This window comes from Thamnophis sirtalis, unplaced genomic scaffold (genome assembly GCF_051295495.1).
Source record: "Thamnophis sirtalis isolate CommonGarterSnake01/CBP01778 unplaced genomic scaffold, rThaSir2_p1.2 scaffold_4, whole genome shotgun sequence".
Classification (NCBI taxonomy): domain Eukaryota; kingdom Metazoa; phylum Chordata; class Lepidosauria; order Squamata; family Natricidae; genus Thamnophis; species Thamnophis sirtalis.
In genome coordinates, this window is record NW_028261384.1 from 28,820,494 (window position 1) to 28,838,434 (window position 17,941).

Genomic DNA, 17,941 nt, shown 5'->3' on the forward strand with positions numbered 1-17,941 from the left:
TTCAGCGGTTCAAATCTCACCGGCTCAGGGTTGACTCAGCCTTCCATCCTTCCGAGGTGGGTAAAATGAGGACACGGATTGTTGTTGGGGGCAATAAGCTGACTCTGTAAACCGCTTAGAGAGGGCTGAAAGCCCTATGAAGCGGTATATAAAAATCTGCTATCTGCTATTTTCACTGGCAAATGAGACAAGGCTCCCAAAATAAAACCTATAAGATGCTTACATATGAAAAATTCATACAGTGAAAGTGTAAAGAGACATTGAATATGACAATATAGACATTGAAAAAAGTTGGCATCTAATTCACTAGTCTGTAAAGCAGTTTTCCTTAATCCAGTATTTTATAGAAACATTGGATTGCTAACTTATTCAACTATTCACTACTTGGCAATTCAGTGTTAGCTAAATATAATCTGACACTGTTCAAATACTCTAAATAGAGTTTTAAACTAGTAACATGCAAAAAAAATTAATACATTTTATTTTCATCATGGTATAAATACAAACTATTATTCTTACCAAGTAAAATAATACTTTATAACAATAAAATGCTTGTCTTACAAGACATTAAAATGGTAGAACTTAATTCATTTCGTATTGATCTATAAAAAATGTCAAATGGCAATTTGTTCTGTGATTACTTTCATTATTAAAATAGTTTAAAGTTTTAATATTGGCCTTTCACATTAACAGTTTAAATACTTCTTGTATTATGCCTTTTTTCAAAAAAAGTTAAGCTCTTGTCAAGCAATTTAAAGATAGATTAAAATTTCTTTCATTATTGGGTTAATTAATATTCTTATTACTTTAGAGGGCACTGCAATTAGCATTTTTGCTGGGAAACAATTATTGTCTGATAATCCCCATTGAGCTATCATTCTAATATGATAAAGAAATTTGATATAACACAAAAGCATGTAACTGCAAGCATCAATAGTATTTCAATTATACTAATTATTTGATGTCTGGCTCAAAAACCAAGACAGTCATACATATTCTTCTAAGCAATTTCCTTAATTGTTCCTCACCCATAGATAGAGACCTTGCCAAGCTAAAGCAAACTACTTACACCATTAATCAGAGACTCGGAGAACTCATAGGGATGAGCTGTTCTGGCAATTTCCCCCCTACTCAAACTATCTAAACTTCTCTGTCTTTTGCTCCTCGGGAATGCAGTCCTTCTATCTACAAACTACATTCCACCACATCTTATAGATAGATGATAGATAGATAGATAGATAGATAGATAGATAGATAGATAGATAGATAGATAGATAGATAGCCACACAAGTTTATGATTCAGTGAAGTTATAGAATTGACTTACCCACAATTATTCCAGGTCTCCTGTCCATTTCAACTATATGTGGGTGAACACCTTTGTATGCTGCATCACTAACCACTTGGGTATTCCTTCTCACCCGTTCAGTTACAGGGTCATCCACTACCGAAGTGAACCCTCTGCCTTTTGTCTTCTCAAAATCTTCATGATATTTGACCTGGAGAAAAATATGTATATTGTCTGAGATTCAAGTATTAAGAACAGTAAATAATTATTGGGCATTGCCATTGGCTTGTATTCAACAATATACAGAATTGGTATCATGCAGAAGGATGTTCTTCTTGTTTTTCTTCCCTGAATTCTCCTCAAATTGGCTCCAATAAGTCAGTAATGGAGACTACAGAGTACACAAGAAAGGGATAACTGATTCACTTGGCAGATATTATTCCATCAGCCATCCTATAAGTCTTGCATATTATACAAGAGATGAGTCATCCGTGACCCGTCAAAAGCGCGGACGACAAAAGCGCGATCGACAAAATCGCGCCTTTGACGTCATCACAGCGCGACGAAAAAGATCGAAAAATTCAAATAAAAATTAATAAAAATTAAATTAAAGCAAGCCGATTCACATAAAGGTAAGGGTTAGGGTTAGGGTTAGGGTTAGGGTAAGGGTAAGGGTTAGGGTTAGCTTTAGAGCGTTAGCGTTAGCGTTAGGGTTAGGATAAGGGTTAGCGTTACGTTTTTCGTTACTTTAACGGTTAGGTTTAGGGTTAGGTTTAGGGTTAGGTTAAGAGTTAGGGTTAGGGTTAGGTTTAGGGTTAGGTTTGGGGGGGTTAGGGGAAGGTTTTAGCTTTATTTTTACATTTTTTCGATCTTTTTCGTCGCGCTGTGATGACGTCACAGCGCGCTTTTGTCGAGCGCGATTTTGTCCTACGCGCTTTTGTGGTGGAACCGAGTCATCAACATGCAATTCTTTATTGCCAGTATATGCCTTTATGGCTATAGCATATGTCAGTTTCGGTGCTGATCTTTAAGAATATTTTAAGTAATTGCATCATTAGTCACAACCAATTACATTCTCATGCAAGTGTTGATACTAAACTGGCTTAACATGTGCTTCATGTTAATCAACAAATTCCCAAAGTTAACCCAGTTATTACAGAATCTGTATACAGGTAACTCTTGATATCTGCAGTTATGCCTATCTATGACTGAACCATAGATATCACTCTGATAAAAATGTAAAAAGTTTCAGCCTATTGCCATTTGGACCTTATTTTCTATTACTTTACAGATGGAAAAGCATGATCAAAGAGTTTTACGCATGCATAAAGAACATTTATAAGAGTTAGGGGATCTATTCAATATTCCTATGTTTGCTCTTCCTGGATCTTACTTAAACAGCGAGTCACAAAAATTCATATGGCTTCTTTGCAGCAGCAAAGTCTGTCTCCCTCTCCATATTAATAGAGAGGTCTTTCACTTGAACACAGACCAGTCACAGTGTGAAATTTTTCAACAGTAGTGATCCAACAAGATTTGCCACAACCAAGTGAGGAGAAAGAAGAGCACGTACAGGTGTTTTGCCACAGAATAAGTCGGGGAGAAAAAGTGATAAAGTTTGTGAGAGGAAGAGAGAATGACCATAGTCTCCCAAACCCAACTTCCAATTCCTGTAGAGTGAAGATCTTATTTCTCATGATTTTGTTATTTATTTGTTTGATATACTGGAACAGAACCACAAATAAGGAGAGTCACCTCTACTTTTTTAACCCTTTTCCAAGATCATAATGTATTCTGCACAATCCATATACATAACTTTGCAAAACAATCTCAATAACCGCATTCAGAATTTCACTTGCACACATGAACTTCTAACATGCACAGGCACAAGGCAGTGTGTGTCATCCTCTCCTGTTAAGCTTTGGGATGTGGAAACAAAAGCACCATGTGACATGTGTTTAAAAAGCCACTCAGTGAATTATTAGATAAATCATTTAATTAGTATTACGGGAAGAAATTACATTGTTAGCAATTCCATTTCATCAACCACCGTGTAAGAAGAAATCAATTCTCACCAGTTGTGTGTGCAAAGCTTTGTCTGTTAATTCAGAGTACAACACAATATTGTTCCTTAGATCATACTACTTATGTGAAGAATCTACCCTACCATTGAGATGATGTTTTGTGTTTCTTTGACATGCCTTAACTCGGGTGTGTCTAGAATCAGGCTAGGTCTACCTTTCATTTGCTGCTGATCTCTGCTGTACTTGACCTGTAAAATACATCATTACACAAAAATATTTTTACCACAGTTAATCTTTGAAAATACTAATAATATTGTTATTATCATCAGCAGGATTGCAATAATATGTCCATTCAAAACCTGAATATCAACGATCTGATAAGTAACAGTCCATAACATTTGAATGGCTAGTGAATGTTATAAAGAAAGATTATTTAAACTTCAAAGAACTAATGGTATTATTAAAATGGAGCTTCAAAAATGCACAACTGTTCCCACCTAATTAATGACAGTCATTAGGCCATATGGATGAATATATCTTTCTGTAGTCATTTTAAAATTTCAAAAAGAAGGATCCATTCTTGATCAAACAGATAAAGGTATTAATGCAAAACAACCAAAAGAAACAAGAGACAAACACCAGGACTTGCCGAGCTGATATTTTCTTGATTCTTCTTGACTCTTTCCATTTCAGGAGTGACACTCACTGAAGTACCTTTCCCAAGCTGCTCTTTATAGCACACCTAATAATTAACGATTAAAACACATATAACCTGTGATTGAACCATGTGAAGTAGTGCATTGCATTAAATAACATTTGATAGTTAAATTCCCTTTTTTCAGTTTGTTTCAAGATTATTAATACTGCATATTAAAGGATAAAAAGATTGATTTCTCTCAGTTTCACTATTTGAGGAGAGAAGGAAAATATGAACATACATAAATATTGCTAACATAAATCTAATTTACTTGAAGATGAAAGCATTGTAACTACAACTCAGTGAAAATTTATACTGTTCAAAATAAAAGTTCCTAGAAGAAAAATATATACAAAAGTAATTTTCTTTCTAAAATATTTAAAAATAGAAAGTACATAATGATTGCATGAATAATTTCATTATTCATGACAGAGGCTGATGTAAAAATCAGAAAATTATTATTAAAAATTGCAAAATGATCAAAAGTTCTTCAAAATCAGGAGGAACATAATAAAAGCAAAATTATAAGAAAGCAGTGCCACTCATACTTATAAGAAAATTAGAAAATTTAGAAAATTCATAATAGCAGTATTAAGAAGAGATTTCTCTGCACCAAATTATTACAGAATTTGAAAAATGGGTATACAAAAATATCTGTATTTTGGATCTTTGATTTTATTTCACAGCACAGAATATTAATAACGTCATTGCTACAACTTTTACTGTTTATGCAAAGCACAATGTATAGTACCAGTTAAACTTACTGTGCTAATATTTTTCTGATTTTTCTTTACATATTCAGTCACAGGAGTCTCTGCTACTGTTATACCAGCACCTAATGTTTTCTTGTAAAGTACCTTTATTAAACAAAGAAAATAAAATAAATATACAATTTCTAGAAAACATTTGGTTGAGTGGGGAAGGATCTATTCCATTATTTGAAATTTAGGAGATATTTTAGTTTTCCATAAGATAACTAAATCAGCAGAGAAACTCCATTTTTTTAAACTGTTATCTACTAGAATGCAAAGTAGATAAAGCCTTGCATTAAAAGAGCATTCCTTTAGGTTATAGCACTACTTAAAATGCTTCATAGGATGTGAGCCCAAAACACATAGGATACGTGAGCCCAAAACAACGCATTTCAAAGTGATTAGAAGAACCTTCTATGCTGAGGACGGAAACTAATTATTCATTGAGATTTGGCTTTTAATGTTCCTACAGATAGATAACTTTGGGATGAACCTGAATTCAATATTAAATTTAGCATCAAGGCACTATATTTTATCATCTGCCCTTAGACAAGAAACTGTAACAGTCTTATTTATATCAGAATTGTGCAACAGAATACTTGTCTCACATTTCCTGAAACTTTTCTCTTAATTTTCATCAAGAGGCAATCAGAGCTCATCATAGAAACTTTAAAGCATTTTAGATTTCACTTTGTTGTTGCTAAATGGCACAAATTATGCTATGGCTGATGGGTTTTTTGTTTTTGTTATATGTTGCATATATCCATCATTTTATTTGATAAGCAATGCCATCATGGTGAACATAAGGATTGACAAAAATCTTGTACAAATGTGTCAGTGTTGAGTATGTAATAGAAGACACAAGAGAAGAAAATTGCTTATGGAGTTCCTAATCAGCAACCATGTAGTAATTACATCCTATTGGGTGAAATGTTTCTCACTTTAGGTTATAGAAAACACCATTGGGAGAAATATTAAATAATTTATTAAAAAAATGAAAACCTCATAAAATTCATGATTCATTTCAGTCTAGAAGTTTTCTAGAGTCCTCATTTGATTCATGAAACTGTAACTAACTCCATTCATTCAGTGGTACTAGAAACTTTTGAGTGCCCTAAAATAGCTTAGACCACTTAACCTACTTGGTAATTTTTAATACAGAACTTTAGAATCAGAATAACAGTGTCGAAGGGACCTTGGAGGATTTCTAGGCCAACCACTTGCTCAGGCAGGAAACCCTATACCATTTCAGACAAATGGTTATCCAATCTCTTCTTAAAACTTCCAGTGTTGGAGCATCCACAACTTCTGGAGGCAAGTTTTTTCATTGATTAATTGTTCTAACTGTCAAGAAATTTCTCCTTAGTTCTAGGTTGCTTCTCTCCTTGATTAGTTTCCACCCATTGCTTCTTGTCCTGCCTTCAGGTGCTTTGGAGAATAGCTTGACCACCTTCTTCTTTGTATCAACCCCTTAGTTATTGGAACATTTCTATCATGTCACCCCTAATCCTTCTTTTCATTAAACTAATCATACCAATTCCACCATTTGTTCTTTATATGTTTCCAATCCCTAAATGTCTTTGCAGCTCTTCTCTGCACTCTTTTTAGAGTCTCAACATCTTTTTTGCATCATGGCAACCAAAACTGGATACAGTATTCCAAGTGTGGCCTTACTAAGGCATTATAAATTGGTACTAACATTTCACGTGATCATGAGTCTATCCCTCTGTTAATGCAGCCAAGAACTGTGTTGGCTTTTTTGACAGCTGCTGCACACTGCTGCCTCATATTTATGTTATTGTCCACAGAACTTCAAAATCTCTCTCACAGTTACTACTATTTGTGATTTTGTGATTTTATTGAGATTTGTAGGCCGCCCTTTTCCCTGAGGGGACTCAGGGCGGCTCACACAAAATCGGGGAAGGGGAGATACAGACAATAACAAAGACACATATAATAAAAACAGTAACCAACATGCATTCATCATTCGGGAGGGGCAACTATCTTCATCCCCAGGCCTGACGGGCTAGCCAGTTCTTCAAGGCTGCGCGGAAGGCCTGGACGGTGGTGAGGGTACGAATCTCCACGGGGAGTATTGAGCCAATACCACCTATGCTATAAGTGTTAATTTGGTTTTTCTTGCCTAAATATAGAATCTTACTATTGAATTTAATTTTGTAGATAGTGCCTAATTATCACGCCTGTGAAGAAGATCCTTATGAATCTTAAGCCTATCTTGTGGAGTGTTGTCTATTCCTGCCAGCTTGGTGTCATATGTAGGTTTACTGAGTTCCCCATCTATCTATTCATCCAAATCATTGATAAAGATATTAAAGAGTATTGGCCCTAATTATTAGTAACTAAAAATATTAAAAAGTACTAATTAGTAACTAAAAGTTCTGTTTCCCTCCCTATTAACTTTTTAAATAAATAAATACTATGATATGACATTCACACATTCTTTAATTCTTGCCTCTCTGGCCAAGTTTAAATGATTTTAAGCAGGGGTTGGTTCTGGAAATCACTACTGCTGGTTTGCTCGTGGTCGCACCATGCGTGCTATGCGCACATGCATAGTACAATAAAAATTGCTCTGTGCATGTGCAGAAGCAAAAAAAATGGGCCACCACTCAGGGAACCGGTTTGGGGGTGTGGCAGGCCTGGATTGCTGCCAGTTCCAGTGACCCAGGCCACCAAACCACTATGAGTTCACCCGAACCGGTCCAAACTGGTAGGCCACCACCACTGATTTTAAGGCAGACTTTCTTAGTCTGCATCTTATTAACATATTGTAGGACCTCAATTCCTAAGATGCTTAGTCTGCTTGGACAAAATCCTACCATCTCTACTTTAAATACTTAAAATAAACTATAGTAAATATTTCTTAGTATAGATACAGGCTTTCCAGATACAAAAGTCATCTGATTTTTGATAGAAAAAAGAGTTGAGGGGAGGATGTGACAGAAAGGGGGGGAAAGGAGGAATGGAGAGAGAGAGGGATGGAGAAAAAAAGAGATCAACAAAAATATCAATTTGCATTTACGTCAATTTTGTGAGTTATGCTTACTGAATCTCAGTTATAGCAATAGCAGTTAGACTTATATACCGCTTCATAGGGCTTTCAGTCCTCTCTAAGCGGTTTACAGAGTCAGCATATTGCCCCCAACAACAATCCGGGTCCTCATTTTACCCACCTCGGAAGGATGGAAGGCTGAGTCAACCCTGAGCCGGTGAGATTTGAACAGCCGAACTGCAGAACTGCAGTCAGCTGAAGTAGCCTGTAGTGCTGCATTTAACCACTGCACCACCTCGGCTCCTGTTATTTGCAGTTACGTACCAGTAGATGAAAAGTTTAAGATACATGTAAGGTTTACCTGAATTAAATACATTTTAGTCACATATTGACACACACACATGGTTTTTTTTCATGGAAACAATATAAAACCAGATCCCACTTCAAAATATTAATTCCAAAGATGCATTTTGTATCAGGGAATTTATACAATGCGTTTGGAAATAATATGCATATTTCTACCATGTTCTGAAACACAAGAGAATTAATTCAATGCTACATATTGCAAAATATGTCTCTAATAATTACTGCTACTTACAGTACTGATATTTCTTTGTGCATTTTTAATCCTCTCAATTTCTGGAGTATTTGGCACAGCAGAATAAGTACATAGCATCTTCACTGCTTCATCTTTATACTTCTTCTGAAAAATTATCCCACCATTTATTATACACACTTAATATACAACATTAATTGGCAGCTTAAATTAACTTAAATTTGTTTCCATCACTCTGATTACCATTAAAAGATTCATTCCCACTGTCAGGTTTAAATAAACTGGACCATTGTAAACTGAGCATTAAAGTCTAAATAATTAATTCTAGACTGTTCAGTTACCCCAAGTTCCAAGAACTATATGTTCTTAAAAATAAGACTCCTACCAGAATAGGCACCCCTATACCCAGGAGAATATCCCTATTCTATGAATGATTAATTATTCTTAATTATTATTAGTTCCTGCTCATTCTCTACTCACCTGACTAGCTATTTCAGATGCTTTCCTTGCTCGTTGTATGTCTGGAATATCTGGGCCTATTAGCATTCCTTTCCCTTTGATTTCAGTCTCCAAGTCCTTTGTGTATTCTTTCTGCAAGACATAGCACATTAAAGAATTCTGAAATATATGCAACCTTTAGTCATTTGTATCCATATTTGTATGAGCTTTCGAAGATTTTATTGTAACACAGACTAGATTTCTGATTCCTGCTTGTACTTCCATAGAATTTAGTTTTATTATTTTTGTATGTTTTCTATTCTCAAAAAAAAATTAAAAACACATTTTAAGGGACCATTATACTTTATTTTCAATGCCACTGAATGGTCTGTACTAGACTAACCTGGCTTGCAAGTTCATTAGCTTTTTTTGCTCGTTGTATATCAGGCGTGTCCATGCCCACTTGCATTCCCTTTCCTTTAATTTCCATTTCTAGATGTTTCTTGTATTCTTTCTATAAAGAACAGAACATGAAATAATCAGTTCTATCGGTAAAACAGCTTCAGCTTTTATACAGAACTTTCTTTAATCTATGGTGCTTTTATTAAGTGATATACTAGAACAGAGTGTCAAACTCAAGGTGCTTAGATGTGGCATGAGGGAGCCACCCTGGAAACAGAGAAGGACCAGCCCATGGTGCCTCTGCCAGTAAAAACAGACTTCAGGAAGGCCATATGTGATCCTCGCGAGTTCCATTTTTGCTGGCAGGGGTTGCCAAAAACCTGTTTTTGCTGGCAGAGCGCTCAGGGCGCCACAGCGACCCCCGATGTGAGTGATGTCAAGCTGGCCACACACCCTGGTCATGTCCCCTGCCACCCCTGAGATCAAACACAACTCTGATGCTGCAGTCCTCAATGAAATTGAGTTTGACATCCCTGCAATAGAAGATCAAAATGTTTTATACATTCAGAACAAGTGGACTATAGGAAACATTTTGATATATTTTTCATATCCTTTTACTATCTAAAAATAGTAATTATAAAAAGTCTACAGTATCCTATCCCATCTTGAACTTGTTTACCATCCTAAGTTTTTAATGCATATGAGGTTGAATACATGATAAAGAACCAGTGCCTGTGATTTCACACTGTTGTAAAAAATAATTTTAACAATAACAACAATTTATTAAATTTATATGCTTTATAGGAGGTGACTAGAAACCTGAATTGCATTCTAAAGCAAACAAGCAACCAGCTTGCAAAGGTGAGTTGTTACAGGGGCATAACAAGGCATAATGAAGCAGGGCCATAACTTCCTGCATTGATGTATTCTGAACCACCTTCATCTGGGCAATTTTCAAGGACAGACCCATTTAGTCCAGTGTTTTTCAACCACTGTGCCGCGGCACACTAGTGTGCCGTGACATAGTGTAAGGTGTGCCGTGGGAAAAACACTTTATATATAGTCAATATAGGAACAGAGTTAATTTTTTTTAACATTTTCTAATGGTGGTGTGCCTTGTGATTTTTTTCATGAAAAAAGTGTGCCTTTGCACAAAAAAGGTTGAAAAACACTGATTTAGTCAACCTATGAGTTGGCTAGGGCTTGAGTGATGGTATGAAGGGGTCCCCAATCAGTTTACTAATAGCAATATAATGTAGTAATATCATACACTAAGTTATAATGTATAGAATTATGCTTTAAAAATATCTTAAGCAAACCTGGCTTGCAATTTCAGATGCTCTCTTTGCTTGCTGCATTTCAGGAGTATCAGTGCCAACTTGCATTCCTTTTCCTTTAATTTTGGTCTCCAGATCTTTCCTATATTCTTTCTGTGAATATAAGAATATATACTGTAAACTCACAAGCATAATTTGGGGGATGGGAGGTGGAGAAAATAATTTTTAAAGTATACACATATTGATAGTCCTATGACCTGTACAAGAAGAATTGAGGGTTTATTCTCTGAAATAGGCTGTTGTAAAATGTATAAGTCTACAATAAAAATGTTTGAGAATTGCCTACTTAAAAAGTCATTGTGTGGTCCTCCCCCCCCCTCTCTCTCTCTTTTCTCACTCTCTCCCCCCCGCCTCCCTCTCTGTCTCTCTTCCTCCTCCCTTCCTCTTGTAACTTATAATAGTATTAATTTCTAGTAAGATACTTAGTTTTGGTATATTTGTCTACCAATATTTTTAAGCATATAAGGAACGCTTCATTACTTTGAATGAAATTTTATATTATATCAAGTATTATTTACTTGTTTAAATATAAATAATTAATACAAAATGAATGCATGTAATAATATTCTCATATACATATATATTCTGGCTGTTCAAGAGCCACAACTGAAGGATACAAGTCTCCTGTTTCAAACATGTGGGATTAAGTCCCTCATTCTACCAATAGTAGGAAACTTCATGGGGACTATGTTGCTGAAAATGAAGGGCTCATCCACCATCCTTAAATTATTTAAGACAAGAGGTAGACATTATATATCTATAGAACTTAAATTATTTGAAGCGAAATAACTTCTTTATGGTGTCCATCTGTGCCCTTTCTCCAATTTTGCACCATTAGAACTCATTTAATCCAAATTTCTAAGATCAGCCCACAATTTAATGCCACTATGAGAGTAGAGACAGACCTCATTAAAGGCTAAAATGTGGATAACAATTACTCAACTATTGGCCCAGACATTTCCTTTTTCCCATTGGCCTTGTCCCACTAACCACGAGGAATGATTTTCAGACTGCATGGAAAAAGGCAGTAGCAATTAAATTATAATTCTTGGACTTGTCTCCAGATCTTATATTCATCAAAAGATATTATGAGGCCAAAACACACATGAAACAGTGGGTTGCAGACCCAGAGCGACAATAAGATCTAGCCATACCCCCAAATTTTATTGCTAGTGACTCAGCAGACATGTTGCCTCTCCTGTGGCATAACTAACTAATCTTGAAGTTCCTAACCAGTAAGCTTTATGCTAGCATGATACCATGCCTTGCCTTAAGCTGCCCTTGAAGGTCAATACAGGAAGTTTCCCTACCTAGTTTTTCATAGTTTCATAGTTTTATTAGAATTTGTAGGCCGCCCTTTTCCCTGAGGGGACTCAGGGCGGCTCACATAAAACTGGGAAGGGGGGAACACAAACATCAAGATAGAAGACATATAATAAAATAGTAGGCAACATACATTCATCATTCGGGAGGGGTAACTATCCTTATCCCCAGGCCTGACGGGCGAGCCAGTTCTTCAAGGCTATGCGGAAGGCTTGGACGGTGGATAGGGTACGAATCTCCACGGGGAGCTCGTTCCAAAGGGCCGGGGCTACTGCTGAGAAGGCCCTCCTCCTTGTGGTTGCCAGCCGACACTGGCTGGCCGATGGGATACGGAGGAGGCCTAGTCTATGGGATCTTATTGGTCGCAGGGAGGTAATTGGCAGAAGGCGGTCTCTCAAGTATCCAGATCCACTGCCATGTAGGGCTTTATGGGTGATTAATAGCACCTTGAAGCGCATCCGGAGATCGACAGGCAGCCAGCGCAGCTCGCGGAGGATGGGTGTTATGCGGGTGAATCGAGGTGCACCCGCGATCACTCGTGCACCATTATTTCTCTACCTAGAGAAATAATGTTCCAGTAGCTCTGGGTAAACAGAAAACTAGACTATGTACTTCTTTGGGGCCTCTATTACAGATACATTCATACAGGGCCTCATCATGCTTATAGCATAAATATCTAGAACTCACAAGACAATTCTACACTTCCCTACTGCTTTCAGATACTAAAGCTGCTATAACATTTTAAAATAAATTTGTTTGTTTGTTTGTTTATTCACACACTCACTCATTCAATTTCTACAACTACCCACCTCATTCAATGTCTCTGGGCGGATTGCAATTCAAAAAATATATTAAAATTTAAAATATTAAAAATATATTAAAACAATAAAAAACACCAAAATCATTCAGATTAAATACAAATAGGAGCAAGATTTTATATTGCCAGGTTCAGTACAGCAGGGTTCAAAATCCATCAAATGATGACCAGTGCCATAATGAGATGCTCTTAATGAGCATTTAGGTCATTATTATAGAATACTGTGATAAATTTAATCTGCCCACATATTGCATTTATGTTCCCTACACCCATCTCCTACTTCTCCTTTAGATGCCTTTTCTTGTTTTATATACCAACCCTCTTTATGCCGGCCTCGCCCGCCGGGTTGAATCCTCCGGGCAGACTGCATGGACCCCACCCATTTACCTCTTAATGGTTTCACGCCCTCTTAACTCTCACTTCAAAGTTCTTTTCAACTTTCCCTTACAGTACTTGTCGACTATCGGTTTCGTGCCGGTATTTAGCCTTAATAATAAAGACTGTAATAAAGATTTAATGTGAATTATTTGTTCAAATCAACTTCTTTGCTTGCCTTCTTCTCATTCTGACTTTTTATGGAGAAAGAGAGCAGAAATATAATATGTATCTTTCTGCAGTACTTAGAGGTGCAGAATTTTGCACCAAGCCTTGTGTCAGTCCCAACTTACCTAAAATCATTTCACAGGATACATTAATTCGGGGTGGCATAGAATCTATCTGAAGCATGCTGTCTGGATTTGGGAAAAATAGATGCATGCACTTCATTTCCATAATAATTTGAAGGACATCCTCTTTTACTGACCTCACTAACAATTTCAGATGCTTTCTTTGCTCTTTGGAAGTCGGGAGTTTCTAAAATAAGTTTCACTCCTCTTCCCTTTATTTCCTGTTCCAGATCTTTTCTGTATTCTTTCTGTTATTTAAACAAAAGATACAAGCATATTCAAATATTGTAAAACACATTTTCCACTTAGTACAAAACTAAGAATTTATTTCACTTAGATACTTTGTGTGGGCAAACTTTCCGTGGCATTTACTAAGCTTTACAAACTGTATCTACCTCATTTAGAATCTGAGCTGCATTTTTCACTCTGATCAAATCTGGAGTATCTTCAAGTATTGCCAGTCCTTTTCCTCTTGTTCCTTCTTCCAAATCTTTTCTATACTCTTTCTGAAGTAATAAAAAAATCAACTTTAAATAGTGAGCAACATCTTAAAAAGTAAAAAAAAAAAATCTTTCATCGTAAATAGTTTGAGGTGAGTTAAGGAGTGTATATTTATCATAGTTAAAACAGAACTGAGAAATCAAAAAAGTGCAAACACTGTAAGATAATCTTTATCTTGCTCCTGAAAAAAGAAAACATTATTTTACTTATATACTATGGTACCGTTACATGGTTATTTTATAAAATCATAAGAGCTTCTATTCTGGATGGCTTTCAGGATTACAGACAAGTAAATGACCCTGTCACTCAAATTCTGTTAATGCTATCATTATTCACAAAGGATCACTAAATGCAACACAAAAGGCACTTATCCATAAATCAGAGTTACGTAGCACAATGAGCTCTTGTGATTGAAATGAGCACATAGATGGATATTATACAAAACTTGGCAGAAAAGGCAAGGCTTAATTATTTCAGTCTTGTCACACTTTATCCAGAAGAGGAAATAGACAACTTATACTTTTCTCTCTAACCAAGTGGTACCATTTTAGTTTTATCTTTTGGGCATCTTCAAATTCTAAGCAGAAACTCCATTCAGTCATCACATAAATCTCACTTAATGGAATTTTACTATGATAAGGAGATATAGACAAATTGAGTAAACAATCATAAGCCTATAAAAGCTTGAAATTGGAGTAAATTTATATATTTAAATCTAGATAAACAATAAAATTTGACAAGTTGCCATAAACATTTGTTTCCATACTGTTCATTTGTAAGTTCAAAATATGGCTTGGCTCTAATGTATACCACACACAAATTGTGATGTGTTGAAATATCTTAATTGAGATTTAATATGTTAAAAAAACACCTGCAATTATTGTTTTTATATAATTCTTCAGCAACCTCATTTTTCCATTATCTACTATGTATAATTACAACAAAAGGAAAAAACTGAAACAAAAAGGAAGACAAACATGATAGAATTTAAACAATATAATGACAAAATTCATCTTCTGTTTGTAAATGTTACCTCTTTTAGTAAATCCGTTACGTGTTTCACATGCAAGAATTCTAGAGTCTTGTCTAAGTCCAAGGCTGCTTTCCCTCTGATTTTTTCTTCGAATTCTTTTCTATACATTTTCTGTGTTCAAAACATAGTTTTCATTATATATACTTTATTCATTAAGCATGAAACATAGCCAACTGACCAATCAATAATGCATCACAAATACCATTGACTGGTACTGATGGTTGATATGGGTTGCTGCCAGCCTCCTAGGTATCAACCAAGTACCTGCTTAAAATATATGATGTTCCTAGTAGCGCAGTTTTTTGCAGTTCTGCTAGTGTTATTGCAGGAAGCTGCAATTTGTTGGTGTATATTATTATTATATACTTTATTCATTAAACATGAAACTCAGCCAACTGAACATTCAAAAATGCATTACAAATACCAGTGACTGGTGCCAATGGTTGATACTGTTTGCTGCCAGTGTCCTAGATATCAACCAAGTACCTTCTTAAAATATAAGATGTTCCGAGTAGCGCAGTTTTTTAAAGTTCCACTAGTGTCATTGCAGTAAGCTGCACTTGTTGATGTATCTTGTAAAATTCTTGGACATGGTGCCAAGTGCCCTGATGACAATGGGTATCACCGTTACATGTTTCACCCATAGCCATGTATTTTGGATAGCCAGGTTGCAATATTTCATTATTTTTTCTAGTTCTTTTTCTTCTACCCTGGCATCTCCAGCAATATCAATAAACTGTACAGTTCAGCCCATTACAACCATGATATCTGGCGTGTTGTGCTCCAAATGATGATCCATTTGTATTCAAAAGTCCCACAAGATCTTCACCTTCTCATTTTCGATAATTTTTTCCACTTTATGTTCCCATGACTTTCTGGATATAGGTAAATCATATTTTTTACATAATGACCAGTGGGTTAATATAGCAACTCGGTCATGTCTAGCTTTGTAATCAGTTTGTGCAATTTTGCTGCATTCACATATTAAATGTGAAACAGTTTCGACGTTGTTATTGCAAAGTCAGCAATTTGGGTTGTCAGTGGATTTTTGTATCTTCGCTTTCATGGCATTAGTTTGTAGTGCTTGTTCTTGAGCAGCCAGTATTAAACTTTCCATTTCTTTCTTGATAGTTCCCATCTTAAGCCATGTCCATGTCAAGTTGTCATCACATTTTCCTCCAATGTTTTTCAAGTGCGTCCATGCAAAGCTTTTGTTTTCCATCTATTTAATCTGTCATTCAGCTGTTTTTCCTTATATTCTGCCTTTGTTCCTGTTGTTTTTATGCTGTTCTCCATTTTCACAGCCTGTAGCAATTTTTCTGTACTTTGGTTCACATAATTGTTTAAACTTCATTTTTCTTCTTCTACAGTTTGGTGGATTTGCAATAGCCCCCTCCCCATTTTTCTTGGCGGATACAACCTGTCAATGTCACTTTGTGAATGTAAAGCGTGGTACATATTTAAAACTTTGCGTGTTTCCCAGTCCAGGTTTTCCAGTTCAGCCAGAGTCCAGTTGATTATTCCAGCTAAGTAGCGTATCATTGGAACTGCCCATGTATTAATGGCTTTAATTATGTTTCCAGCATTCAGCTTTGAATTTAATATTTTGCAGACCCTCTTGATGTATTCCTTTTATGTTGATTCTTTGACTTTTCCATTCAAGATGTTATCTGCTTCCAATATGCCTAGGTACTTGTAACCATCATCCTTTGCTAATGCTTTCACTATATTTCCATTTCCCAGTTCTATTCCTTCTTTCCTCGCCGCATGGATAATATAGCACATTTTTCAAGTCCAAAGTTCATTTTGATGTCCCTGCTGAACAGTTGAACTGTGTTGAGTATTGATTTAAGTTCAGTGGGGCTTTTTGCATACAATTATTATTGTTGTTGTTGTTGTTAATATCCTCCGACGTTACCTTAACAGTTCCTAGGTCCTTGGTTAGAACTCGAGCTGTTATAATTGTTGTTGTTATTTCCTAATTTAGAGCAAGAACATTTTATAGAATGATCTTAAACATACTTTACAAAGTATAATTTAAACACTTGCAAAAAGTGTGGATCTAAAATAATTACTGTCATTTGGGATAAGGATAACAAGATCCAAAGTTTTGCTTTACTCATTCCATATGTCTAAGAATACTTTGAACCTGTTTTCTGAAAGGTATTACACAGTATAGCAAAAATGTGAAGATATTTGAAAAAGAACTTTATACTACATCCAGCTGATTTGCTGCTCAACAAGTCCAATCTTCTACTGAGTGAACCTAAAACCAAAGACTGGATTCAAATATTGGACTGTTATCACAATCATTTGCACTGATAAACAAACCTCTTATTTAGATGCTGCCTCAGCACAACACTTTGGTTACTACACTATATAGATAGCCCTTGATTTACAATTCATTTAGTGACTACTCAAAGTTACTATGGCATTGAAAAAAACTACTTATAACTGTTATTCACACATATGACCATTGCAGCATCCTCATGGTCCTGTGACCAAAATTCAGACTGATTCCTACTTATGAAAGTTGCAGTGTCCCAGGGACATGTGATAATCTTTTGTGACTTCTGACAAGCAAAGTGAATAGGAAAGCCAGATTCGCTTAAAATCTGTTACTGACTTAATAATTGCAGTGATTCACGTAACCATTATGGCAAGAAAAGTCATTACATGTGCCAAAATTCACTGAACAAATATCTCACTTAGCAATTGAAATTTTGGGTTCAATTGTGGTCGTAAGTCAAGAACTACCAGTAATAATAATTTCCAAAAACATTTCACTTACTTCACTTTGAAACTTTTGAGCTTCCTTTGAAATTTGGTATATTGGTGTGTCCATAAATTCTAGCATAGACTTGCCTTTTGATTTTTCATATTTCTCTTTATATTTAACCTAATAAAAAGATTAGACATCAAAATCAATTTAAAAATCAATAGCCTTTTAATTTATCTATATACCCATTAGAAACAAAGCTTCCACATGAAAGGAATTCTCCTTTTATCTATAGAAAAAAATATATTTGCATGTATATTTCCTTTCTTTTATGTGTATGTTTTATTTGTAATTTTCCTTTAACACCCATACATACTT

At 35.6% G+C, this 17,941-nt stretch overlaps 1 protein-coding gene across 7 annotated transcripts in view; it reads right to left on the bottom strand.

Annotated features, from left to right (window-relative positions):
• Positions 1–17,941, bottom strand: part of NEBL (nebulette) — a 157,644-nt gene that overhangs the window by 14,203 nt on the left and 125,500 nt on the right. For 5 of the 7 annotated variants that reach the window (XM_087712677.1, XM_087712675.1, XM_087712678.1 and 2 more), the window contains 12 exons: positions 17,636–17,743; positions 14,845–14,955; positions 13,706–13,816; positions 13,448–13,558; positions 10,488–10,598; positions 9,170–9,280; positions 8,809–8,919; positions 8,371–8,475; positions 4,772–4,864; positions 3,960–4,052; positions 3,454–3,558; positions 1,326–1,497 (listed from right to left, as the gene is read on the bottom strand). In XM_087712677.1, the coding sequence (XP_087568803.1) occupies positions 1,326–1,497; positions 3,454–3,558; positions 3,960–4,052; positions 4,772–4,864; positions 8,371–8,475; positions 8,809–8,919; positions 9,170–9,280; positions 10,488–10,598; positions 13,448–13,558; positions 13,706–13,816; positions 14,845–14,955; positions 17,636–17,743 (1,342 nt within the window). The remainder of the gene's footprint in view (positions 1–1,325; positions 1,498–3,453; positions 3,559–3,959; positions 4,053–4,771; positions 4,865–8,370; positions 8,476–8,808; positions 8,920–9,169; positions 9,281–10,487; positions 10,599–13,447; positions 13,559–13,705; positions 13,817–14,844; positions 14,956–17,635; positions 17,744–17,941) is intronic. The other 2 variants (XM_014065165.2, XM_087712679.1) reach the window with 1 other exon arrangement.